A 26,534-nucleotide genomic window follows, 5' to 3' on the forward strand; every position below is an offset into this window, starting at 1 on the left:
GCAGGCTCCCTCCCAGGGAATGACAGAACCGCGCACAGCACCGCACCCCAGCATCCCAGCCAACAACCTGCACCCCGGAAACAAACACAAAGACGTGAGGGCAGAGAGGACGAGAGGCCGCGAGGCCGCGACGCGGTGGGCAGCGAGGAGCCGGCCAGCGGCCTGGCCGTCCTCTGACCACGCCAGTCCCATCCCACGGAGGCTTCGCGATGGGCTCCCTCCCTCCTCCACAGCGTCTCCAGGATGGAGCTGGAGGTCCGGGAGCAGAGCCCTCTCTACCCCTCTCTCTCTCTGGGGGGGGGGGGGTGCCCAGGAAGCAACAGCACAGCCCCAGGGGAGGGGGCGTGCTAAGCTGCCCTGCAGCCATTTCTGCCATCAGCCCCGGGGCAGCGGGCGGACACCGTCCATCCCTCTGTCCATCACCTAGGGCTGCCTCGCACTGCGTGGAGGGCCGAGCGGGACATGGTGGGGCCGCTGCTTCTCCTGGAACCCTGGTTGGCCCCCGTGAGAGTGGGCTGCTGTTAGAATTTCTCTGGCTCCCGTCTCGTCCCGTGATGGTTCATGCAGTCACACCACCGGGATGCCGTTGGCCACAAGGCCTTCACCAGGGGCGGAGTCGGGGCGCCGCAGTCTCGGGCTTTTGGCCTCCGCAGCTGAGAGCAAAGCACGCCTGTTTTCCTGATGAAGGACTCAGGCTCAGGGAAGGGACTGAGACACACACCTGGGACAGAAGTCTCTGCTCTGTGTACGTAGGGGCCTCAGAACACCGCTTCGCCCCTTCTCGGGGGCTTGTGGTCATCACTGCCAAGGACGGCCACAGTGCGCGCCAGCCAGGCGTGTGGGGCACCTGCCTGGCACGGGCGCCCTCGCCCAGCTCCCACCGGGCTGTTCTCGCCTCTTCTCTTCCCTCGGGCTTCTCCGTCCTCTGCTGATTCTGCCGGTTCCTGCTTCTGGCCACCCCCAGTGCTGTTTCTGATCTCTTCCTTCCACTGGCTTCTCCCGAGTATTTCTTTGCGCAGATGTTAATCCGACCAAGCACCTGTAGTCCTTGGCCTCACCTGTCAGAGCGAGGCCTCTGGCTGGGCCCTCGGCCGGGTTCACCCCGGCTATGCCTCCTCTGCTAGGAAGCTCGAGTTCACCACACTCTGCCACGGGCGAACGCAGCACCACTCGCCAGTGCTTCCTGCACGTGTGGCAAATCTCTCTCCCCAGCGAGCGCGCCCGCTTTTCCAGCTCCAAGGCCTGCCCTGCCCTCTCTCCGTCCTGGCACAGAACGTCCCCAGCACTCAGTAACGGCCTCTCCCATGACTTCTGCACAGCACACTCAGGTCTGTTCTTCACACGTGTGAAATGGGGGTGAGACTGATACTCCACAGACCACTGGGAGATGAGAATGAGCCGACCGTGATGAGAAACAGGAGAAAGGAACCGTGAGTGACAACCGCGCATCCGTAACCACACAGCGGCAGCTGTCTCCAGCTCGGAACCGGGGGCCCCTGCGCCTCCCCTCACAGCCCCCAAGGCTGCCCCAGAATCCTCTGTGGGCGACACTGACTCACACTGGGCGGGCCCCACCCCGGGCCCTGGGCTGGCCGAGTCACTTCTCCACAATCCATGGCGCCAGGCTGGACACACACCCATCTCCACCTTCCCTGCCCCTCCCCCCCGAGATGTCACTGAAATGAGACTGGGGGGGGGGGTTGTCTTGCAAACACTCAAGGACAAGGAGACAATGGGCAACGAGGAGACGGCCGAAGCTCTGGACAGGGCCGGGTGTGGTCTGTGCAACGCGACCTCAGGAAGCCTCAGCCCGGAGCTGCCAGGAAGCGGGGAGGCCTGGAGGCCGCCGTGCGGGGGGCTGCACGTGATGACGGCACTTGCAGAAAGCGCAAAGCCGAGTATGAGCACGCAGGGCGAGGCGCCCCTCGTCCGTCTCCCGCTCTGCACCTACGACTCGGCCTGCCCAGCAGCAGAGGGGAGGAGTTCCCTCTGGGGAATCAGGCCCAGACCCGAAAGCCTTCCCGCGGCACCTGTGCCCGCTGCCGCGCACAAAGGGCTCCGCCCCCCGAGCGGCAGGCCTGGCAACACAAGTCTGATTCTGAAATAGTCCAAGTCACTGAGGACGGACATCTGAGGGTCAAAGACCAAGCTAACGAATGGCAGGGATTCAGGAGATGGAGGCTATGCAGGGAACAGAAAAATCTGCAATTAACATCCCCGGAGAGAGAAGAGTCCTCCGTCCCAGACCAAACACAAAGGGCCACACAATAAAACCAGGGCGGGCATCCGGCCCAGCGGCTGAGATACCTGCACCGTGTTAGACTATCTGGGTTTGGTTCCTGGCCCTGGCCCTTCAATCCCGGCTTCCTGCTAATGCTGACCCTGGAGGAACAGGTGAGATGGCTCAAGTGGTCAGGCCCCAGCCACGCCTGTGGGAGACCTGGATTGAATTCCAGCTCCCAGGATTGATTCTCTGCCCAGCCCAGCCCAGCCCTGCTGTGGACAAGATGTATTTATTTATTTCAAAGTCTGAGTTAGAGAGAGAGAGAGCGAGCAAGCAAGTGCTCTTCCATCCACTCCCAGGGGGCTGCAATGGCCAGGACAGAGCCAGGCCAAAGCCAGGAGCTTTTTCTGGGTCTCCCACATGGGTGGCAGTGGTCCAAGCACTTGGGCCATCTTCCACTGCTTTTCCCAGGCCACAGCAGAGAGCTAGATCAGAAATGGAGCATTCAGGACACAAACCGACACCCACATGGGATGCCAGCATTGCAGGCAGTGGCTTTACCCACTACAGCACAACGCTGGCTCCTCAGTTCTCAAATTTAAAATACATACATATGCAGATACAACTAAGCATGTATATGTGTGTGTGTATATATATATGAATGTATACATATGAATGAATGGGGCAGAGCTACTAACACTTCACTGATAAAGGAAATAGTCAATAGCAAAATTAAAGCTTTTAAAACAAAAACAACAATAACAAACAAACAAGAAAAGCTCCTAGAAAACAGAACAAAAAAGAGCTGGGAAAGCTACAGAAAATGCAAACAATCCAGAAACGCAATATCCCATTACAGGTGTCCGGAAAGGGAGGAGGGAGATGGGCAGGGGGGAAGAGGGGAAGAAATTATCACAGAACGTTCTGGAAAATCAACCAGAGCCTCAGGACGGGCGTTTCCATGGGGAAGTGCTTGCCAGGCCGCCCCGCACAAGGACGACCCCACAGCTGTGGACTGCAGAACACCAAGGACAAAGGTCCGAAAGCAAGGGGAAGAGGACGGACGCAGGTTCCACACGGAGGCATGAGGGGGCCCAGCCCACCGCACTTCCCAAAACCGCGCCAGGAGCTGCAGCGCGAACACGCCTCCAAATCCCGGGCAGAACCGTTCTGAACTGGAACCGAACTCCCCCCACCCCGATCACAGGGAGAAAGACGCGGGCAGGGTTAACAGGGAACCAACTCCCAGGCACCCTCTTTCTCAGGAAGCTCCCGGAAGATGTCCTCGAGCCCAGCGGAGCCGGCAAACAAGCAACGGTCGTTGGGCAACAGGTGGTGTAGGCGGCAAGCCGACTTCCGAGTGATGGTTAATGACGAGCCAGGCGACAGCTGAGCAGTGGAGGCCTTGACAGCGAGCGGGCCAGGCAGGGCAGGAAGAGAAGGACTCGGAGCGAAGGAACGGCAGGGACAGAGAAAACCGAGTAAAAAGGCAAGACGGGGAGGGCCACGGCAGAACAGCAAGTCCTACCAGGACAGGAAGTGCAGTCTGGGGACCCCGTACGCCTCGGCTCTGCGGCATTTAGCCAGACAAGAAAAACCCTGAACTGGAAGAGGAAAAATGAACACACAATCACACTGGAGAGATGAGGGAAAGGCACGCGTGAGGATGTGTGTACGCACACTGTGTGTGGCGTGTGCACGCCAGGGGTGAGATCCCTCACTCTAGCCGTCTAGAACAAAGCCCCTGGGGTACGCCACACAAAATGGGAAGACAACCAAGCAGCCACAAGAGAAGCACATTTTCAGGTTGTTCTCGCAAGAAACAGCTGAAAAGTACAGGGAACCTGGGAGTGAGGGCGACGCACAGCAGTTCCCGCCTCAACCGCGCACAGGCTACTGCTTCTTAATAACAGTAGCATCTTAGCGCTTTCGTTTTTAGGCAGAATTTTGTTCTTAAAAGTCCTTCTGTGCAGTGTGGGTCCTGAGCCTGCCGTCGGCATGGGCTGCGTCTGAAACAGGAGCTCCCAGGCCAGGCTGCTGCTGCCCCCAGCCCGCCCCAGGGCTTGTGGTGGGTGGGGGAACAGGAAGGGCCCGGGGCTCCTGGGGCACCCCGTCACCCACCCTGAGGGGGTGCTGCACAGCACTCTCCATGGCAGAAGGGTGGGGGGTGTGGGAAGGGGTGGGCTGGGCCAGGCTGCTGCCGCAGACGCCAAGAGCTGGTGCCCGGGGCTGCCCGATCTCCGCGGCAGCCGTGCGCGGTTTGTGAACTCCTGGCAGAGGCCAGGGAGGGACAACGGCGTTGCCAGGAGACATGCTTCTCGGGACCCTCACTGGGGGGGGAGGCAGGTGGGAGGGCAGAGGCGGGACAAAGACACTTCTGCAGCGGGGCACCTGCCAGCCACCTGCTGCCACCTCTGGGGCACGGAGGCGGGTGGGCAGAGGGTCCCGGGACGCGGCGCTGCCTCAGGGCCCAGGAGAAGGGTGCCTGCCCTGCCCCGCCCACACGGGAGGGGCCCCCCTCCGCTGGAACAGTGTTTTGTTTCTGAAGGAGCCAGGGGAGCAGAGGTCGCTCCCAGGCAACCCCGGGAGGCCGGCAGCCGGGGAAGAGGACTGTCAGCCCCAGGCTTCGCTGGCTGTCCCTGCCCTACCAGCCCCCAGAGGCTTCCAGGAACACCAGACCCCAGAGCACCGGTCAGGCCCTGGGCAGGCCCCCACACGACCCCAGTATTCTCACCTCAAGAAGGCACAGGGACCCCACGTGGAAGAATGCAAGGTACACAGCAGAGGTTTGATAAAGCAACTCATTCAAAAACTGTGAAGTGGGCCTGGCACCGTGGCACAGCAGGTTAAGCCACCACTTGCAACGCTGGCACCCATATCAGAGTGCGGGTTTGAATCCTGGCTTTTCTACTTCAGACCCAGCTCCCTGCGAATGTACCTGGGAAGGCAGCAGAAGATGGCCCGAGTGCTTGGGACCCTGCACCCATGTGGGAGACTCACATGGAGCTCTTGACTACTGGTTTCAGCCTGGCCCAGCTCTGGCTATTGCAACCATTTGGGGAATGAACCAGGGGAGGGAAAATCTCTGTCTCCCTCTCTCTCCCTCTCTCCCTTCTCCCAACCCCCGTCACTGTGCCTTTCAAATAAATCAATAAATCTTTTTTTTAATATTTATTGATTTATTTGAAAGTCAGAGTTACACAGAGAAGGGGAGGCAGAGAGAGAGAGAGAGAGAGGGGTCCTCCATTTGATGGTTCACTCCCCAGTTGGCCACAATGGCTAGAGCTGCACCAATCCAAAGCCAGGAGCCAGGAGCTTCTTCCAGGTCTTCCACATGGGTGCAGGGGCCCAAGGACTTGGGCCATCTTCTACTGCTTTCCCAGGCCATAGCATAGAGCTGGATGGGAAGTGGAGCAGCTGGGTCTCAAACCGGTGCCCATATGGGATGCTGGCACTTCAGGGCAGGATGTTAACCCGCAGCGCCACAGCGCTGGCCCCAAAATCTTTTTTAAAAATAATGAATGAAGGGGCCAGTGCTGTGGCGTAGCGGGTTAAGGCTGCCACCTGCTGTGCTGGCTTCCCATATGGGCACCAGTTCAAGTCTTGGCTGCTCGACTTCCAGTCCCGCTCTCTGCTGTGGCCTGAGAAAACAGTAGAAGATGGCCCAAGTCCTTGGGCCTGCACCACGGTGGGAGACCTGGAAGAAGCTTCTGGCTTCTGGCTTCGGATCGGTGCAGCTCTGGCCATTGCAGCCAAATTGGGGAGTGAACCAGCAGATGGAAGACTTCTCTCTCCCTCTCTCTCTCTCTCTCTCTGCCTCTCCTTCTCTACTTTCAAATAAATAAATATATCTTTAAAACGAAATTATGAAGTGAAATCCCCAATATGCCTGGTTCTGTCTAGGCCTGGGCCCTAGGCCTGATCTACTCGCCAAGGGCTGTCAAGGGCCCTGCAAACCATGCGTGGCCCAGGACGCGGGCAAGGTGCTAGGAGTGACCAGGACAGGGAGGGCCTCTTCCGAGGGAGGCCTCTTTGGAGGGAGGCTGGAGGTGGAGAGGCAGCGGCCAGGCACAGGGCAGGCGGAGAGCTTTGCAGGCACCGGGGAAGCGGCACACGCCAGGGTGTGGAGGCCGGGAAACGCCTGTCGTGCTTCGGCCAGAGGGAGGGTGTGGGGAGCCGAGGGGGCCCCTGATAAGCACCTCTACTTCCTCATCAAATTCCAAGGCACCTCCCGCGCCCCACAGGCCCGCAGGGATGCACAGGCCCAACGTGGGACTGGAAAGACTCCAGGACTGGGCGACACACACGCTGCACCCCGACATCCGCAGAGCCCAGGGGCGGGCGCAGCCTTCCCGGGTCAGGGAGCAGACAGCTGCTCACCAGATCCGAAACCAGCAGTGGGCACGAGACGGAAAACTGCCGGCACCGAGGAGGGCAGGCGTCGGAGCACACACCGCTTACTTTCTTGACTTTTAAAAATGTGTATTTAAGCAGAGAAAGAGAGATAACTCCCACCCACTAGGGTACTCCCCACATGTCTCCAACAGCCAGGACTGTGCCAGGCCAAAGCCAGGGGCTTGGGCTTCCACCCTGTCTCCCACGTGGATGGCCTGACAGGAGCTGGACCTGGAATCCAGAGCCGAGAGCTGAACCCAGGCCCTGGGACGTGGCACAAGGGTGTCTCAAGGGGTGACAAACACCCCCTCAGAGCAGGGATCTCGAGTTCAGCGCCTGTCACCAGCGGGCCCGAGCATGGGCCTGTGACCGGTCCTGGAGCCCCTGGCCTCTCCCTCCTCACCAGCGGGCCCAGGCATGGGCCTATGACCGGTCCTGGAGCCCCTGGCCTCTCCCTCCTCACCAGCGGGCCCGGGCATGGGCCTATGACCGGTCCTGGAGCCCCTGGCCTCTCCCTCCTCACCAGCGGGCCCGGGCATGGGCCTGTGACCAGTCCTGGAGCCCCTGGCTTCTCCCTCCTCACCAGTGGGCCCGGGCATGGGCCTGTGACCGGTCCTGGAGCCCCTGGCCTCTCCCTCCTCACCAGCGGGCCTGGGCATGGGCCTGTGACCGGTCCTGGAGCCCCTGGCCTCTCCCTCCTCACCAGCGGGCCTGGGCATGGGCCTGTGAGTGCTCCTGGAGCCCCTGGCCTCTCCCTCCTCACCAGCGGGCACGGGCCTGTGACCGGTCCTGGAGCCCCTGGCCTCTCCTCCTCACCAGCGGGCCCGGGCATGGGCCTGTGAGCGCTCCTGGAGCCCCTGGCCTCTCCCTCCTCACCAGCGGGCCCGGGCATGGGCCTGTGAGCGCTCCTGGAGCCCCCGGCCTCTCCCTCCTCACCAGCGGGCCCAGGCATGGGCCTGTGAGCGCTCCTGGAGCCCCCGGCCTCTCCCTCCTCAACCTCCCTCCACATGGAGAGGCTTCTAACCTGCAGTTTCCAATCCTGTCATATTTCTGTGTGTGAAACGGACAAAGGAAAGTCTGCCTCTCTCTGTGTGGCCTGCAGGCTGGCTCTGTCCCTGTCCTGCCTTCCAGCGTGGGGAAGGAGGCCAGCCCCGCCACCGCCTTGCCATGGATTGCTGGCTGAATCCTGATCAACGGCACCTGGGGCTCCCTGGGCTTCTGAGCCAGAAATGGTCCCCTTACTCGCCGCCCACCCCTGACCCAAGACGCCAGCGGCCCCTGCCCAGGTGTCTGTGTCCCACCGCGAAGCGCATCTGTCAGGTGAGACTCCGGCTACCTGTCCATCGTGAAGCCCAGAGGCCCCGCAGGGAAGAACCTCCGGGCAGGAAGGAGGGGTGTCGCCCCTGCGTCCGGCTGGCCCACGTGGCCTCCCCAGGCCCCGCCCACACCCAGCGCTCACCCTCGTAGCAGTCGCGCACGGTGCCGAAGTACACGTAGTACTGGTCGTTGGTGAAGAAGAGGAGGCTGAGCCAGGAGTCGAAGGCGTAGATGGGCACGATGAAGAGGATGCGCACGATGTAGCGCTGCTCGTTGGGGCAGCTGTAGCAGCGCAGGTGCATGTAGATCTGTGGGCAGAGGGCCAGGTCAGCCGCAGCCCCACGGTCACGCCACGCCTCCTGCCCTGTCCACGGACCCTCTCCCCTCTGCCTGGCGGAGGCGACAGGAATGCGTCCTGACTCCAGCGCCGCCAGACTCTTCCTATGGCCTGGCGCAGGCTCCCTCCTGGGCCCTGAGCCTCGGGGGCCCCTCTGGCTGCAGCGCCGGCCTCTCTTCCCCATCTGTCACCCAGAGGCAGCGCCGCCCCCTCCCCACGCAAACCGAGACTCTGACAAAGCAACGGAGAGGATAAAAGCTGCACACGAGACTGCTCCGGCTGGGATCGGCCGTCCCACAGCTCCCGAGGGTCTTGGCCCAGCTCTCATGACATCACAGCTGGCCTAGCCGAGTCCCAGGCTGGGGACAAGAAGGAAATATTCCCCATCTGCTGTGAGTCAAAATGCCTTGGATGGAAGTGGGTTCCAAAATGGCTGGAGTCACTGGGCAGCCGGCGAGGGGCTACCCAGGGGGAAGCTGTGCAGATCCACTCCGTCCCTCTTCACCAAGCGACCTTCAAACTCCCCCCCCCCCCCAGCCCCACGGCTTGCCCCAGCCCACGGCAGCCTCCCCTGGGGCCCTGAGCTCAGGGGACAGGAGACATGATGTCTACCCAGCTCTGCCACCAACTCACATGTCACCAGGTTAGTGCCTGTCCCTCCTCCCTCTCTGGCTCTCGATTTTCTCCTCTGCAAGGGGGTCCCTTCCACCCATGTGCCCCCTGGAGCTGAGGCTGGACCCGAGACCAGCTCTGGCCCAGAGCAAGCAGGCGGAAGTGACAAGTGTCACTTCTGACTGTAGGCGCAAACTACCCAGGGTGCTTTCCAGACTCCCTGTTGTCAGACACCGTGAAGCTACACCGATGCTGGAGCCACAAAACAGAACCCAACCCGGACCGGGCTGTGCTGGGGAGCAAGCAAGAAACCCATCCTCCCGGGTGAGGCCTCTGGGAACGCGAGGCTCAGATATCAGGGCCACGGCCTGGCTGGGCGGAGACCCCTAAGGACCCTGCAGGGGAGCCAGGCACCTGGTGGCAGGTGATGAGCAGCGCCGTCCACACGAAGAAGCCGGAGACAGCCTGGGCGGCGGTCGTCATCAGGAACACAGGCTGCTCCATGGCCGTGGGGCGGCCCTCGGGGATCGTGGAGACGCCGGGTGAGGCGGCCGCGGTCGTGGACGCCGCCGGGCCGGGGGCCAGCGCGGCCCCCCTCACGGTCATGGTGCCTGGCAGCAGGAAGGGCTCCCGGAGAGACCCTGGGGGGACGTGAGGAGCCCACCTGGGGGAAGAAACCGCAGCGTTAGCCTCCTCCTCCCAGGGAGGAGAATTGCCCAGGCCGCGACATCGCGTCTGCACCTCACCCGACCCGCAGATGGCCCAGGGCCACGGCCGCCCGCGTGGATGAACAGAGTGCCGCCCGGGCTCTCTGCCCCTGCCCCGTCACCACTGCCCACACAGCAGTCTCATGAGCCTTCTAAGACCTCAGCCAGCCCACGACCCCTCTCCTCTGCCCAAAACTCTCCAGAGGAACGGTTGGCATCCTCACGCAGGCGCACAGGACTGCCCAACAGGGCCTCGATGCTGCCGGACCTCATCTCAGCTCCAGCCACATCGGCCTCGTTGTTGCTCCTTGGACATACGAACCCTGCTCCTGCCTCAGGGCCTTTGCACTGGCTGTCGCTCTGCCTGGTCACGTAGCTCACTCCCACGCTTCCTTTCGGTCTCCACGCCGGCCACCTGCTCACACAGGACAGCCCTCCCAGGCACTCCTGACGGCTTCGCTTTGCTTTCCTCTGCACTGAGCGCTCACGACATCTGACTGCATCCAGCGCACGACATTTACTAAATCACGCATCTGTCGGCTGCACCCCAGCAAGAACACGGGCTCCCCGAGGGTTGAGGCTCTGTGCCTGCAGCACGTGCTGGGGTGCTGGGCCCGGCCATCTCCACACCCCAGCGACAGCCAAAGAACTTCTCCGTGAGCCACTTCATTGCCATTTCCCCCAGCTCCCCTAACGACCACATGCACACGCGTGCACACACACACATACACACACACACGCACCCCGAGCTGGGCTGCCTGGGAGACTTCCTGGCTCTTTCCCAACCTGCCCATCTTCTGCCTTGGCCCCCCCGCTTCCTCAGAGCCTCCGCACACTCCCCAGCCAGACACCCGCGTGCCACTGCTTCCGTCCTTCGCTCATGTGTCTGACATCCTCCCGCCCACTCCCCGAGGCCAAACCCCACTTCTGGCGTGGGATCCCCAGCACCTCGGCCACGTGCAACGTCAAACTTTATCACCCACTGGTTTCCACTCCTTCAAGAAGAATTTGCTTCTACGTGAAGGGCCGAGGAAACGGACACAGGCGAGTTCAGGAGGACGCGTCGAGCTGTGGCAGAGACGGCTTTCTGGGACGGGACCCGGCTCACAGGCGGCTCTCAGGCTGGCCAGAGGCTGGAACTACCATCGACGAGCCCGTGGCTCTCTCGGGGCCCGAAGGCCTGCGCCCCCCCACGCCGCGCAGGCTGAGCACTAATCCTCAGGGCGCGGGCAGTGGGGGGCGATCGGATCACGAGCGAAGCCCTCGTGAGTCGGATCAGCGCCTTCGTGAAAAGGACCTCGCAGAGCTCCCAGCCCGTCCGCCATGGAGGGCACTGCCGTCCCGAACAGGAGTGGCTCCCACCGACACGGGAGCTGCTGTCGCCTGGATCTGGGACTCTCCAGCCCCCAGAACTGGGAGAAATGGACGGCATCTTGCTGCAGCTCGGGAGGACTAACCAGGAAGTTAGAACTGGCCACTCCCTCTCACCCAGGCATGAGCCCCAGCCAGCCACCTGCAAGACCAACGCGCCCCCGTCACCAACCAGAGCAACCAGGCCTACCTGACAGCTAATGGAATGGTTTTACACTGTGTGAGATGCACAGTGCGGACACTGGGAAGACCCAGGCCTGGCAACCTGGGTCCTGGCTGCACCCCCAGTCAGCCGGGTACCCCCAGGGAGTTCGCTGGGCCTAAGGGTCTCCGCTGCGTGACCCAAACATGGCCAAACTCTAAACACTGACCATCTCAGCCTGAGCCCACAGTCCCTTCCGGCTCCATGAGCTAGTGTGCAGGCAGGAATACGCTGCTGGGGCCCCAGGCCATGCCTGGCCCTGTGATCCCTGCCCGCCGTCTACCCCCAGTTACTGACTCGGCCCAGGGCCCTCTCCGAGGTCGCCAGGAGCCTCTGCCACCACCCACCACCATCAGCGCCCCCTGGAAGTCTACTGGGAGAGCTCTTCACATCTCCACCTTCCTAACATAGGTGATCTCTGACATGGAGAGCCGGATCTAGACTAAAAACGCAAAAGCGGAGAAGGCATCTATATAAAGAAACTCAAAAATGGAGAAGGCATCTATATAAAGAAAAAGGCTGGTGGCAAGCTGGGAAACGAGACGGCGACAAGTCTAACAATAGCTCCTGCGAGATGCTGCAGACCCGAAAGCCAGCGCCAGAGGGCTTCTTTAAAAAGCAGATTTGGGTGTAAATCATCATCGTTGTCTATCATCCCGAATTAAATGAGCAACAGGAAGGGGGGGGTGCACCTTCCAGGTGAGGGGCGGGGCAAGTCCAAGGCTGGTTGGTTCCTGACCAGAGGCCAAAACAGGAGAAGCCCCTCCCCACGGAGAGTCCTGGCAGAACTGCAGCCGGCTTCAGAACAGGAAGCAGACACTGCAAGCTGACCAGACGCCCTGGCGGGGTCTGCTCACGAGAGGTGGGTGAGGGCCCCCGGCCCAGCTCCTCCCGGGGCTCTGCTCACTCCACTCCACTGCCCCTCCACGACCCCAGGGGCCACCACCGGCACTCGTGGGGCCGGCTCACGTTTCCTTACGTGGATTGTGTGGTTCACCCAGAACCACACAGATCAGAGCCAGGACTCAAACCAGGCGTCTCACGCTGTCGTCCCAGCTCCTCTCAAGAGAGGGGGCCTGGCTGAGCTGCCCCTCCCACTCCAGCGCCTCCTAACAGGACACGACCACCATGTCCCACCACAGCCTGGAGATCCCTGGGAGAGGGGAGCGGCGCGGGCCGGCAGCGTCGGCTTCACTTCCGCGCCGGGACCCTGTGACTTCAAGCCACCCTCAGGAGGCCCTGGTGGGTTACAAACCATCACCCAGACGTGACCTCGAGTGTTCTCTCCCGGCAAGTCTGAAGTACGTAACGCTGTCTCATCTCGGAGAAACGACCTGGGACTTGCCACCCGGCACCAAACGATTCCAGGGTTTTCATAATGGTCTCCCCGCCAAGACTGAAAGTAGTAGCCTGACTCACAGACACACGGCCCTGGTATCCAGGAGAGGCAGGCGCCCAGGGCTCCTTCAAGGCCCAGAGCTCGCCTTCCTCCCTGGACCAAGGCAACAACACAGGTGGCCAGCCAACGCCCAGGACAGTTTGCACAACCTGGGACCCTGCCCGCTGGTCAGTGCATGTGGTGGGTATGCTTGGAGAGGATGTGGTATCCCTGGGAAGGAGCTCTTGCCTGCCTAGGTCTCAGAAGCCAGAGGCTGACCCCTACGCCCTGGAGAAGCAGGGGACAGGGGGCAATGCCAGCAGGTGCAGCAGGATTGGGTGGGTGGGGGCCTGCTTGACTCCCCTTTATTCGACGCAGTCCATGCACCCTTAGAATACCTGCAAACCACATCAGGGTGCCTGGTTCAAGTCCCAGCTCCTCCACTTCTCACAGTTTACACTGGGAGGCAGCAGACGATGCCTCAAGTACTTCAATTATTGTCATCCATGTGGGAAATGGGATGGAGTTCCTGACTCCTGCCTTTGGGCTAGCCAGCCCCAGCCTTGGCTGCTGTAGGCTGGGAAGTGAACCAGCAACTGGAAGATGTGTGTGTGTGTGTGTGTGTGTGTGTGTGTGAGAGAGAGAGAGAGAGAGAGAGAGAGAAAGAGAGAGAGACTCTGTATATCTGTATATATGTCTCTCTGCCTTTCAAATAAAATGAAAATAAACTTAAAAATTTAAAGGAAATTATTTATAAAAAATAAGGAGCCTGGGGCCGGTGCTGTGGCATAGTGGGTAAAGCCGCCACCTGCAGTGCCAGCATCCCATATGGGCACTGGTTTGAGACCCAGCTGCTCCACTTACAATCCAGCTCTCTGCTGTGGCCTGGGAAAGCAGAAGGCGACCCAAGTCCTTGGGCCCCTGCACCCATGTGGGAAACCTGGAAGAAACTCCTGGCTCCTGGCTTCAGATCAGCGCAGCTCTGGCCGTTGCGGCCAAATGGGGAGCGAACCAGCAGATGGAAGACCTCTCTCTCCGCCTCTCCTCTCTCTGTGTAACTCTTTCAAATAAATAAATCTTAAAAATAAATAAATAAATAAGGAGCCAGTGCTGTGGTACAGCAGGTTAAGCTACACCTGCAATGCTGGCATCCCATATAGTCAGGGGTTCAATTCCCAGCTGCAGGTTTAAATCCCACTTGCGTGGGAGACCTGGATGGAGTTCCTGGCTCCTAACTTCAGCTGTTGTAGGTATCCGGGGAGTGAATCAGTGGGTGAGAGTCCTGTCTCTCTCTCTCTCTGCTTCTCAAACAAAATGTGTTTTAAAAAAGAAACAGTAATGCTCAAAAACGTCAACAGTAAAAACAAAACAATTTGATTAGAAAAAGGACAAAACCCACGAGGAACATTTCACTGAGGAAGAGGTCCCTGGCCAGCAGCCACCAGGGAAGTGAAATGAAAACCTCGATGAGATACCATCCCCTGTGAGACAAAACCAATGCCGGCCCTGCAGAGGGAGGGCACCCCCCAGCCATGGCTGGCAGGAGGAAACCATGACCCACAATGCCGGCCCTGCAGAGGGTGGGCACCCCCCAGCCATGGCTGGCAGGAGGAAACCGTGACCCACAATGCCGGCCCTGCAGAGGGTGGGCACCCCCCAGCCATGGCTGGCAGGAGGAAACCGTGACCCACAATGCCGGCCCTGCAGAGGGAGGGCACCTCCCAGCCATGGCTGGCAGGAGGAAATCGTGACCCACAATGCCGGCCCTGCAGAGGGTGGGCACCTCCCAGCCATGGCTGGCAGGAGGAAACCGTGACCCAGGCATCATGGAAACAGCTGGCCAGTTTCTTACAAAACTGACACGCACTTCCCACGCAACCCGGCAATCACTCTTAGATGTTCACCCTGGGTTTTGTACACAAAGACTTAGGTACAAACATTTACAGCAGCAGCACCGACAGTCTCCAAACCCCGAAAACAACCCAATGTCCTCCGACAGGTGAAAGGTCAGACAGACTCGGAGGCGTCCAGAGGGGAGTACCACTCGGCAAGTGGAAGTGACCAACGACGGAGGCGTCCACGGCTGGACGGATCTCCAGGACGCAGTGTTCAGCAAAGCCAGCCAGTCACAGAGGCCACGCACCAAGGGTTCCGCTTAGACAAGGAGCAGGGAGCCGGCCCTGGCAGGAGTCAGGAGCTCCGTCCCACTTCCCACGCCCCCGAAAATGAGCTTCATGAGAAAACTCCACAGATTTCCACACTCTCTCACGTCACCATAAAGCTCTCACAGACTTTCTGTCTGAAGCACATAGAGGGTCACGGAGGACGGACTTCCTGCAATGAAACCGCTTGTGCGTCACCACAGTGGTGGTGACGGGACTGGCGCTGTGGCGCCACACACACACTTGCACACATACACATGCATGTATACACACACACGCAAACACGCACACGCCTAAACCAGCGCCTGCAATCCAGGCAAGATCACAAAGGGGGAAGCTGGGTGAGGGAGTGTGTGCGGCTCTCTGTGACTCTACAATTGTTCCAGACATAAACCTTTTCCGGGGCAGGTGTCTGGCCTAGCGGTCAAGCCCCCAGTTAGGACGTCCACATCCCACATCAGAGCGCCTGGGTCTGAGTCGCAGACGCAACTCCCGACTCCACCCTCCTGAAAATGCAGACCTGGGCAGGCGGCCGGCGATGGCTCAAGTGGACGGGTCCCTGGGACCCACACACGGGAGACCGGGACTGAGCTCCTGGCTCCTGGCTTCGGCCTGGCCCAGCCCTGGCTCAGCCATGCAGCCATCAGCAGTTGGGAACTTTGTCTCCTTTTCTGCCTCTCAATAAATATTTTAAGTCTTTATCATATAGACGCACACTGAAGTTCCTACGGGTGAAAATCAAACGGCATCAAGGATTTTCTCTTGGAAAAGCGGGTGGAGGGAAAAGGATGTAACAAAACTATACGATGTGTAACTGGTTTTAAGTTTCTATTTATTTAATTTTATTTGAAAGGCAAAGAGACGGCCAGCGCTGTGGCGCAGTGGGTTAACAACGGGCCTGAAGCACCAGCATTCCATATGGGCGCCGGTTCGAAACCCAGCTGCTCCACTTCCTGTCCAGCCCTCTGCTATGGCCCAAGTCCTTGGGCCCCTGCACCCACGTGGGAGACCCAGAAGAGGCTCCTGGCTTCAGATCAGCTCCTGGCTTCAGATCAGCACAGCTCCGGCCGTTGCAGCCATCTGGGGCTGGGGAGTGAATCATCAGATGGAAGACCCCTGTGTGTGTGTGTGTGTTTGTGTGTAAAACTCTGACTTTCAAATAAATAAATAAATCTTAAAAAAAAAAAAAAAAAAGGCAAAGACACACAAAGACAGAATCAGATCTTCCACCTGCTGGCTCACTTCCCAAATGCCCACAACAGGCAGGGCTGGGCCAGGCCAACGCCAGGAACCCAGCACTCAATCCAGGTCTCCCATGTGGGTGGCAGAGACCAAAACGCTCGAACCCACTGTGCGCTGCAGCAGACAGAACTGCAAGTGCACAGCCAGAACTCAGCAGGCACTCTGAGGATGCAGGATCCCAAGCACTTCCCCACAGCACGCGCCCCCACCCTAGCACGTAACTGTCCACGCTCAGTGACGGGCAGGAGAAGGCGTTAACCCATCTGATCGACTTTGGTGCACTTGAATCTTCCCCCCCACGAAAAGCTACAGAGAGCGGAACGGCAGACGCTCCATGAACTCTGTAAGGAGAGGGCAGAAACTCAGGAAATGCCCGGTACTGGAGATTTGCTGTTAACCTTGCAGAAGCAGTCGTCAAACCTTACAATGAAGCTACACATTTTCACAGAAAAGCTCCAATCTGCCCTGGTTTTCTGAGGCAGCTGGTTGTCGGAGATGCGTCTCCTGGCCACGTTTCCACAGCATTGCCAGCGTCTCCGTGGCTTGGGCAGGTGAGCGCAATGGACAAGACAGCAGCTGCTCGAGCCTGGGCCGGGCCGGGGCGGTCAGCAAGCCTCTCTGGGAGGCGTTGTGTTACCAGAGACAACGTTCAGTTTGATCACGGATTTAAAAATAAAAATTTTTAAAAACTCTCACATCAAAACTACTTTTTAAAAAAATCCACGGAACAAAATTCTCTAGTGTTTACAAATTTCCACAGTATCTGAATGGGTTTGGGACTCGTGTATTAAAACAAAATGCTCTCCTTTTCCATTTAGTTTACAAAAGCATCTGCCTGGCCCGCGGGGAGCATGGAAAAGTACCAGCCACATTTCAACAGGTCCTCTGCCTGCCGGGTGCATGTGCCGGAAACAGGAGCAGCCCCTCCGGAGAGCCAGCCGGCGGTGCGTCCTCTGCGTGCGGCCAGCGTCCACCGCGCACGGCCAACATCCACTGTGTGCCCCCCCCGCGCGGCCAGCGTCCGCCGTGTGCGCGCCCCGCGTGCGGCCAGCGTCCACCGTGTGCAACCCTAGCAGTGGCCAGCGTCCACCATGCACGGCCAACATCCACTGTGTGCCCCGCCCCCGCCCGCGCGCGGCCAGCGTCTGCCGTGTGCGCCCCCCGCGTGCGGCCAGCGTCCGCCGTGTGCAACCCCAGCAGTGGCCAGCGTCCACCGTGCACGGCCAGCATCCACTGTGTGTGCCCCCCCCACCGCGCGTGGCCAGAGTCCGCCCTGTGCGTCCCCCACGCGTGGCCAGCGTCCCCCCCGCGTGGCCAGCGTCCCCCGAGCGCGGCCAGCATCCGCCCTGTGCACCCCCCACGCGTGGCCAGCGTCCACCGTGTGCGTCCTCCGTGCGTGGCCAGCGTCCGCCCTGTGCGTCCCCCGTGCGCAGCCAGCATCCACCGTGTGCGCTACCCACCCACCGTGCGCAGCCAGCATCCACCGTGTGCGCTACCCACCCACCCCGAGCGCGGCCAGCGTCCACCGTGTGCATCCCCCGCGCGCGGCCAGCGTCCACCATGTGCGTCCCCCGTGCGTGGCCAGAGCCCGCCCTGTGCGTCCCCTGCGCGCGGCCAGCGTCTTCCCTGTGCGTCCCCCGTGCGTGGCCAGCGTCCACCGTGTGCTTCCCCCGCGCGGCCAGCGTCCACCATAGCACTTCCGTAGGGAGGGCAGCCACTAGGACGCAGTCTACACAAACTGGCCTTCCAGATGTCAGGGCGCGTTAAGGCACCCTCTCCCTAAATGACCAGCGTCACCCACCAGAGAACTCTTTAGTGATTGGCTCTCTGGCTCTCCTGGTTTGTCCTCCGAGCGGGTTCTATGGCGTGCATGCGCACAGCGCACTACACACTGCGGACGCGCGCTGCAGGCGGCTCGCCTTTTCTTTTCCTGACAGGGACCGTGAGCAAAGGCCTGAAGAGCCGTTGTACAGACGGGCAGAGGCCAGAGGCTTCCAAGCTGGGCCGCTGATGTCCCGGCCGCTTCTCTGCAGTCTCTCGACCCCTGTGTCCTCCCTGGGGCAGCCGGCCGTATGCGTCTCTGTGCAAGTACGTGCTAGGTTCTGGGGGCTGCCTCACAGCGCTGTCCCGGCTCCCTCAGTCCCAGATGAGACAGAAAGCAGTCAAGTACTTGTCCCAGCTCCCAGTGGCCTACCTGCCAGTGGGCACGGCCATTCCACACTCGTCTCCAACCACAGGTGCCCAGCAAGCCGCGCAGAGGCCAGGCCACGCAGCTGGCACTTTGCCCTGGCTGAGTCGGGGAGCTGAGCTGGAATCCGTGTCACCACCTGAGCCGGGGCAGGGCAGGTGACTGGATTCTCACTTCGCCTCCTGGGGAGAACACAGGCGCACTGTTCTACAGCCAGGGCCGTGCACCAGGTGAGATTAGGGACTCAGAATTTTCCAGATGTTAGTTACAGTGCTGTACGTGCGCTGACACCCTGTCCAGGCAGCCCCCGAGTCTAACACAGGGTCGCCCCAGGTAAGATATTTTTAAAGGCTAATTAGTCTCCCCACCAATTCAGGTCAGATTTTTGCCACACAATTAGTCTGCCGCAGGCTTTGGGGACTTCTGCGCATTCAGGGTCCCAGTGCCAGGGAGAGGGGACGGCGCCTGGACCGTCCTCCAGAGCCGCAGGGAGAGGATGCCTGAGGAAGCGAGGTTGGATGTGACTTATTTTTACCTATTTTCAACTTGAAGGCCTCTTGAACCTGTGGCAGAACCTGACTGGCCGGGCTCGGTCCTGGCTCTGCACAGAGCTGGGGCCCTGGGCTCCCTCCCCAGGCGCCTCGCAGCCCCTGCACACACGAGTCCACTCCTTCCTTCCTCCCTGCTCCCACAGGTCCCGCGACTCCTCCCTCGACCACTCCTCACACCCTGGCCTCCCCTGGCCGTGCCGTGCTGCCTGACAGCGTCCCCCTGCCCTGGCCACCTCTCTCCAGGCACTGCGCAATGCCGGCACACGGCAGGGATGTGGAAGAGCGGAGCAGGGGACAGTGATGAATCGCTGGCCTCAGGCCTCCCCCACACGCCACAGGCATCCCATCCCAGGAGCCCCCAGCGCCGACACTTTCCGAGCTCAGCTGGACTGCTGCACGGCAGTGTCTGGCTGGGAGCGGAGGGAGCGGTGAGGGGCTGAGTCACACCCGGTGGCTGCCAGCGCGGAGAGGTCACGCCCAGGCAGGCAAAGGGGCCTGTGTGACGCACCCCACCAGGACACAACTCGGCCCACGTGGTGGGGGCAACAGGGAGGGGCTCTGCCTAGACACTGACGTTTTACCAACTGGAACAAGATAGCAATATTCTGGCTGCTTCTAGAATATGGAAGCTCCCACTCAAACGGGGGGAGATGTCCTCTGGGGCAGGAACACTGGCCAAGGAGTCCCTGGCGGGTGGTGACCTCTCCCCTAGACAGGGACCTTCTGGAGGTCAGAGGTCACGCCCGAGGGGCACTGTCTGAACGCGTGCACATACTGAGCACTTGAAATGCACTGGCTGTACATGGCGATGACCACACGAGTCAGGCCGCCCCCACGGCTCCGTCCAGCTCCGACTCCAGCCACAACTAGCACAGCGCCAGCTCTGAGCACTGGCAGGTTGCGGACGCCGAGTCTTCCCATGTCTCACTTATCCTGACTTCCTGGGGAGGTGGGCTCCCTGAGGGCAGGGGTCATGTCCACCCAGGTCACCATAATGAAAAGTGGAATTAAAACAGGAGGTTTCTGGGGGGCCGGTGTTGGGGCGCAGTGGGTTAAACCAGCACCTGCGATGCCAGCAGCCTACTTTGGAGAGCCTGTAGAAGTCTTAGCGGCTCTGCTTCCGATCTAGCTCCCCGCTAGTGCACCTGGGAAAGCAGCAGAGGACGGCCTGAGTACTAGTGTCCCTGCCACTCACATGGGAGACTCAGATGGAGCTCCTGGTCCCTGGCTTCTGCCTGGCCTAGCACTGACCCATCTGGCCATCTGGGGAGTGAACCAGCAGATGGAAGATCTCTTTAGCTCTCTCTCTATTACTCTGCCTTATAAATAAATAAATAAATCTTTACTTAAAATAAAGTATTTTGGTGCAAAAACTTTGAAATGCATGCATACAAGGGATCTTCTAAAAGTTCACTGGAGGTCAGCGTTGTGGCAGTGCAGGCTGATGCCACCTGCAATGTTGCTTCCCACATGAATGCCGGTTTGAGTCCCGGCTGCTCCACTTCCGATCTAGCTCAAAACTAATGGGCCTGGGAAGGCAGCAGCAGATGTCCAAGTCCTTGGCCCCCTGCACCCATGTGGGAGACCCGGATGAAATTCCAGACTCCTAGTTTTGGTCTGGCCCAGCTCCAAAATAAATAATTTTTTTAAAAAGTAACTTGCAAAATGCATACTATGAAAACACTGCATGGATTTCAAAATGTCTTGGCACCAAAAACATCTTTTTTTTTTTTTTAATTTATTTGAAAGGCAGAGCTAGAGAGAGAGAGAGAGAGAAGAGAGAGAATCTTCCTTCTGCTGGTTCACTCTCCAAACAGCAGTAACGGCCAATGCTTAGCCGGGCCAAAGCCACTTTTCTACACTTTCTGAAGTGCCCTCATGGTTGCTGAATGAGTGCTTTGGGGACCGAGGAAACACAAGGAGGAAGGCAAGGAGACGTGGGTGCCATCTCCTGTCACTGGGACAGGCACACGTGTGAGCAGGACGCCTGCACCAGGACACTGTGGAACAGCGCACTGGGACAGTGTGGCCCAGCTGGCAAACTCCTGTGGCATTCGATCGCTCACAGGGCCCTCCGACAGCCATGTGAGCGGGGTCTTGTCCCAGTCAGAACACCCGGGAGCACCAAGAGGCGGGGCCCCTCGAGGCTGCAGGTCCCAGGCTTACTTCGTGGGTCCAAGGAGAGCTGGTGGGAAAGAGAACAGGTCCACACGAAGTAGCTCATGGTTTATAGATGTCCTCCCACCCTCTGTCCAGAGGGCCGGGAGCCAACCCCACAGCCAGCAGGACACTCGAGAATATGCAGAGGACGGGGAAGCAGGTGTCTGGAGGGAGAGTCCACCAGACCCTGGCAAGGCCGTCCGAGCTCTGCCAAGTCCAGGACCTAATTAGGAGTGGCACAAACTCCCACTTCCCGGCACACACACACACACACACACACAGTCCTCCAGGAAACACATCCTCTGGCTGGCCCTGCTTTACAAAGATACCTCCTTTCCAGACAAGTCCCAAAGCAGGAGGTATTCGGTAGGTGTGGCCCCTGCCTCGGGCTGCAAGCTCTCCCAGGGCACCTCACCACCTCACCCACACCTCATCCTCTGAGTCATTGGACTTCATGTACCAGGGACCCCTACTCTTGCACACCCCCCTGCCCCGTGTAGTGGGCTGAATGACGACCTCCCAGAGGTATCCACATCCCAGCCCTGCGGACCCATGCACAGGCACCTGGGACGGCGGGAGGGACTCTGCAGACGAGACAGGGACCTTGAGGGGGAGCCAGGACTCTGGATGTAACCACGAGGGTCCTCAAGAGGGAGGCAGGAGAGAGAGTGAAGGCAGGGACGGGGCCGGCGCTGTGGCGTAGTGGGCTAAGCCTCCGCCCGCAGCGCCGGCATCCCATATGGGGACCAGTTCGTGTCCCATCTGTTCCTCTTCTGATGCAGCTCCCTGCTTATGGCCTGGGAAAGCAATGGAAGCTGACGCAATGCTTGTGACCTGGCACCCATGTGTGAGACCTGGAGGAAGCTCCTGGCTCCTAGTTTTGGATCAGCCCAACTCCAGCCTCTGCTGTTGGCAGCCATCTGGGGAGTCAACCAGCAGATGAAGGTCTTTCTCTCTGCCTTTCAAATTAAGGTTTTTTATTTATATATTTGAGAGGTAGAGTTACAGAGAGCGAGAGATACAGGGGGTTGGGGGGTAGAGGTAGAGGTCTTCCATCCGCTGGTTCATTCCCCAGATGGCCACAACGGCTGGGGCTGTGCTGATCTGAAGCCAGGAACTTCTTCCAAGTCTCCAACGTGGGTGCTGGGGCCTCCTCTGCTGCTTTCCCAGGCCATAGCAGAGAGCTGTATCAGAAAAGGAGCAGCCGGGCCTAGAACCAGCACCCATATGGGATGCTGGCACCACAGGTGGAGGATTAACTCACTGCGCCACAGTGCTGGCCCGTGAATAAAGAGGCAGGAAAACACCAGCAGGGAGGAGAGCCTGGGAGAGGCTCTGCTGGTGGCAGCGGGGGAGGTGCCCTCTGCGAGCTGGGAAAGGTGAGGACACAGATCTCCCCCCGAACTCCAGGAGGAGCTGGCCCCACTGACACCTCGACCTTTTTATTTTTTTATTTTTTTTATTTTTTTGATAGGCAGAGTGGAAGGTCTTCCTTTGCCGTTGGTTCACCCTCCAATGGCCGCTGTGGCTGGTGCGCTGTGGCTGGCGCACCGCGCTGATCCGATGGCAGGAGCCAGGTACTTATCCTGGTCTCCATGGGGTGCAGGGCCCAAGCACTTGGGCCATCCTCCACTGCACTCCTGGGCCATAGCAGAGAGCTGGCCTGGAAGAGGGGCAACCAGGACAGAATCCGGCGCCCTGACCGGGACTAGACCCGGTGTGCTGGCGCCGCAAGGCGGAGGATTAGCCTAGTGAGCCGTGGAGCCGGCCAACACCTTGACCTTAGCCCAGGGAAACGCACTGTGGACTTCTGACTTCCAAACGGCAGGACGGTGGGTCTGTCTGAAGTCTGCTCCGGTCACTCGCCGCCGCAGCAGGAGCCACAGCTGGCAAAGGAGGAACGTGGTTGGGGGCTGAGGCGGTTGCCCAAGCCACCTGGTCAAAGGTCCCTTCCTCTGCCCTGGCCATCCTGTCACAGAGCCGGGGGCTCTGGAGCCAGTCCACCTGGACTTGGCTCCCACTCTGCCACTGGGCAGCTTTGTGTTTGTTACATCACCTCTGCTTGCCTCGGCTTTCGTCTGTACAGTGGGAGCCAGCTCTGAGCACAGGCCCTGGCGCTGGTGCTGGCATGTGTTCCCGCTGCTCCCCGACCTCACAGCAAGCTCGCCCTCGGACAGGCTGGGAGTTCACGTGCCCCAGGGCCTTCGAGGCTGGCCGGGCCATCTCTGGTGCTTTCGTTTCCAAACCTTCTGAGGCCACACTTTCATTCATTAGTCTCAGGTCCAAGCCCTTCTGAGCTGCAGCCATGACGCACTCTCAGGCCACTGCCGCCCACCGCTGAGCAGAACCAGCACCACGCCTGCACGGACGTCTCTGGGACACTTAAGGTCAGCTCGGAGGGTGGGTTTTCTCTCTGTGCACGCGGAGAGCCTTCCACGCCCACAGAGCCGGCTGGGCAGACTCCAACTCCAGGGCCGTTCACCCGAACCGGCCCCTCTGCCCCACTCCAGCTGCCTAGGAACGACGCAGCCCGTCTGGCTTCCGTGTGCCGCTCGGGTCGTCAGCTCCTGACCCACACAGCAGAGCAGGTCACCAACCCCCAGCCTGGCCCTTCTCCAGTGCAGATTAGCGGCTGGGCAGTTCTGCCTGGCGCCCTCACGGGGGCACAGGCCTCTCCCCTCCACTGCCCTGCCATCAACACAGACGAGTGGAAGGGCCAAGTTCCCACTGACGTCTCAATCAGCAGAGAAAGATCGCCCGTCCATGCCTCGGTTGACGGCCGGGGGAGGGCACGGGAAAGGAGGGGGCCAGAGGAACCCCAGCTCCTTCAGCAAAGCTTCCTGCGCTAGGCTGTGAGAGTCTGCTTTCGTCAACGCAAGCCAGTCCGGACTCTTCCTGTGCGGGTTTTCTCCCAAGTGAGAACAAATGGACCAACGCTGAGCCTCTCAGCTGGGCTTCCAAGCCCCTGTAAAGGAGATCCCCTTGCCAGCCGCCAAAATCCCATCTGGCACGGGCAGAAGACGGGTCCCCTGCAAAGCACAAGCCGGACGCCACACCCCCTACTGCCCTGTGGGAGTGGGAAGCCCAGCTCCAGCCCAGGAAGCTCGGGGAGAAGCCCAACCCAAACTTCCTTCACACAAAGGCACAGCGAGTGAGGTGGGCCCGCATCCCACCCTGGCCGCGCCCCACGGGCCCCAAGGACACAGCGCTGGACACGCACAGCAGGAGGCTACCTGTGCACAGGAGAGGGGAGGAACAGCCACACATCGGACAGCGGACTCTGCCCCGGCGCCGAAGAGGACCCACAGGCAGTCCGGGTGACCTCCTGACCCCAGCGTGCATGGGGCACTTCCGCTCACGGGAGGGTCAAACCTGCCACAGCAAACCCAGTGTTGGCACGAGTAGCGGTCACCCGGGGAGGGTTCCAGGGCTGGTGCGCAGCCTGGTCTGAATAGTGAGTCGAGGGTGTCGCTATTACTTGTGACGTGGGATGTGGCAGAATAACCGGAACAAAGGCTGGGGCTCCAGAGGGGTCAGCCAGTCCTCGGCCTGGGCGAGGTGCCTGCTCTGCCTTCTCACGTGCAGAGTGAATCACAACAGCTGTGTGTCCTGGGGTCTCGAGACGGCACAGAAGGAACCCAGGCAAGGCCCTCGGCGGAGGCCTGGGCCCAGGCCTGTGACTGCACCAGGGTAAGTTCACAGGTGTCAGGCCTGGGCCCCACAACTTCCAATCCCAGCATGCAGAGGGCGTAGCCACCCATTCACTCATGCAGGGGCAGGGAGCCCACAGCCCGGTGAGAATCAGATATGGAGGACGCTGTAAAAAGCCCCAAATGCCAGAACGGATACAGAAGCGGGGAGGTCAGAGGGCAGTGCGCAGGTGGGAACCAGGCTGGGCTTGGAACGTCAGGAAGGACCTGGGCCCCGTGGAGGGAAAGGCAGGTGTGCGGAGCGGAGCCGGGAGCAGAGGCCTGGGCAGGGCCTGGCTGGCTGCCGGCCCCGAGGCGGAGCAGAGACAGTCAGATCTGGAGCCCTTGCTGTCAGTGGGATGCCCTGAAGTGAGCACAGCAGAGCAGGGGTTTAAAATGACAAAGCCAGTCGCTGCAGTGTAGCTGAGGGGCCGAGGGAAGTGGCCGTGTCTCTCCAGGCCTGAGGCTGAGCGTGGCGTTCACCAAGAACACCCAGACCCTCACTTTTAGTCCTCTGGGAAGGAATCAGGGGTGTGTTCTTAAAAAAATTTTTTAAAGATTTATTTATTTGAGAGGCAGAGTTAGAGAGAAAGGAGAAAGAATGAACCTACCGCTGGTTCACTTCCCAGACGGCCGTAATGGCTGAGGTTGGGCCAGGCTGAAGTCAGCAGCCAGGAATTTTATCAGGGTCTCCCACGTAGGTGTAGGGGCCCAAGCACTTGGGCCACCTTCTGCTGCTTTCCCAGGTGCATAAGCATTAGCTATATGGGAAGTGGAGCAGCCAGGACTCGAACCAGCACTCACATGGGATGCAGGCATCACAGGCAGCTGCTTTACCCGCTGTGCCACAACACCAGGGCCCCAGGAATGCGGTTTCTGATTAGACAGCGGTCAGGAGCCTGCGTGAGGCTGGCTGTCCTGGGGTTGGCCAGAGCCTTGACCTTCCTACATTGGACAAGAGGGGGCGTTACAGTTCTTATGCTTGTTATTTATCTTAATGTTTGGAAAGGTGATGGTCAAAGGGCATGCTCGGGGAACAAGCGCTCAGCACCGGCACCCCAACACCTGGCTGCCCTTTCACTGGGCTTCCCCTGACACAGAAATCCTCCTGTTATTCTTCCCCATTCTTTGCTGAAAGTTGCCCCTCCTTATGCCTTCACAATGGGTCTGACCGCATTTTTAGAGTCTCTGTTGTTAGGGCATCGCTGCACACGTGCAGGGAACCCAGAGAAGGAAACTGCCATCCCGAGGCCTGGGCACGAGCAGAGGTGGGAGGATGTGTCGGGCAGGAGCCACACAGGAGCTTGGCGGCCCCGGGGCCCCTTCAGAAGCGAGCAGTCTCTCAAACACAGGAACCCAGAACAGATGTCCACCTTGGTACACGGGTCTGGTCCCATGCCTCGCCATGGCAGGTGCTGCTCCCACACAGTCTGAAGACCTTCGCCACCCTGGACCCAGGGGACAGACGTGAGACGTGTTTCTCCTGCCTCCTTTCTCGTAGTAGTAACGATAACGCCTTTCTCTCCTCCCGCAGGGCCTCACGGCGCGTGCCTGGGTGGCAGCACCCGCTCCCCATGCTGGCTGCTCTCACCCAGCAGCCGCCCATCACAGCACGCGAGCCCTCAGCTCACTGCTCCTGGCTGCACGGCACTCCCCGGTCAGGATGGACCTGTCCCCGGCTCCCTGCGGATGGGTGTTCAGGTGGCTTCCGACCCTTTGCTAATACGAGCATTACCTGCTACTGCAGCTTTCCCAGAGCCCCAGCTCGACCACGCTTCTGGGAGCCCTGGCTCCTGCGCCCAGCGCGGGCAGAGCTGACCGCCTCCCGTCTGTCGAAACCTCAACTCACGTGCTCTTCAGGTCTAAGCGGCCGTTCCGTGCGCCGAGCTTCCCGGGGGGCTGCCAGCTCGCTGAGGGCAGCGGGGGCTGCGGATGCTGAACCAGAAAACCCAAAGTCCCTTCCCTAGGATCTCAAGTCTCAGTCTCTCCATCTACAACA

General features: G+C 60.1%; 1 protein-coding gene across 2 annotated transcripts in view; it reads right to left on the reverse strand.

Moving 5' to 3' along the window:
- Window positions 1–26,534, reverse strand: part of TMEM184B (transmembrane protein 184B) — a 47,125-nt gene that overhangs the window by 12,694 nt on the left and 7,897 nt on the right. For both annotated transcript variants that reach the window (XM_051845910.2, XM_051845909.2), the window contains exons 2-3: window positions 9,300–9,549; window positions 8,079–8,244 (exon numbers count right to left, since the gene is read on the reverse strand). In XM_051845910.2, coding sequence (XP_051701870.1) covers window positions 8,079–8,244; window positions 9,300–9,491 — 358 coding nt within the window. In that variant the 5' untranslated portion in view covers window positions 9,492–9,549. The remainder of the gene's footprint in view (window positions 1–8,078; window positions 8,245–9,299; window positions 9,550–26,534) is intronic.

The sequence above is a fragment of the Oryctolagus cuniculus genome, chromosome 11 (assembly GCF_964237555.1).
Source record: "Oryctolagus cuniculus chromosome 11, mOryCun1.1, whole genome shotgun sequence".
Lineage (NCBI taxonomy): Eukaryota > Metazoa > Chordata > Mammalia > Lagomorpha > Leporidae > Oryctolagus > Oryctolagus cuniculus.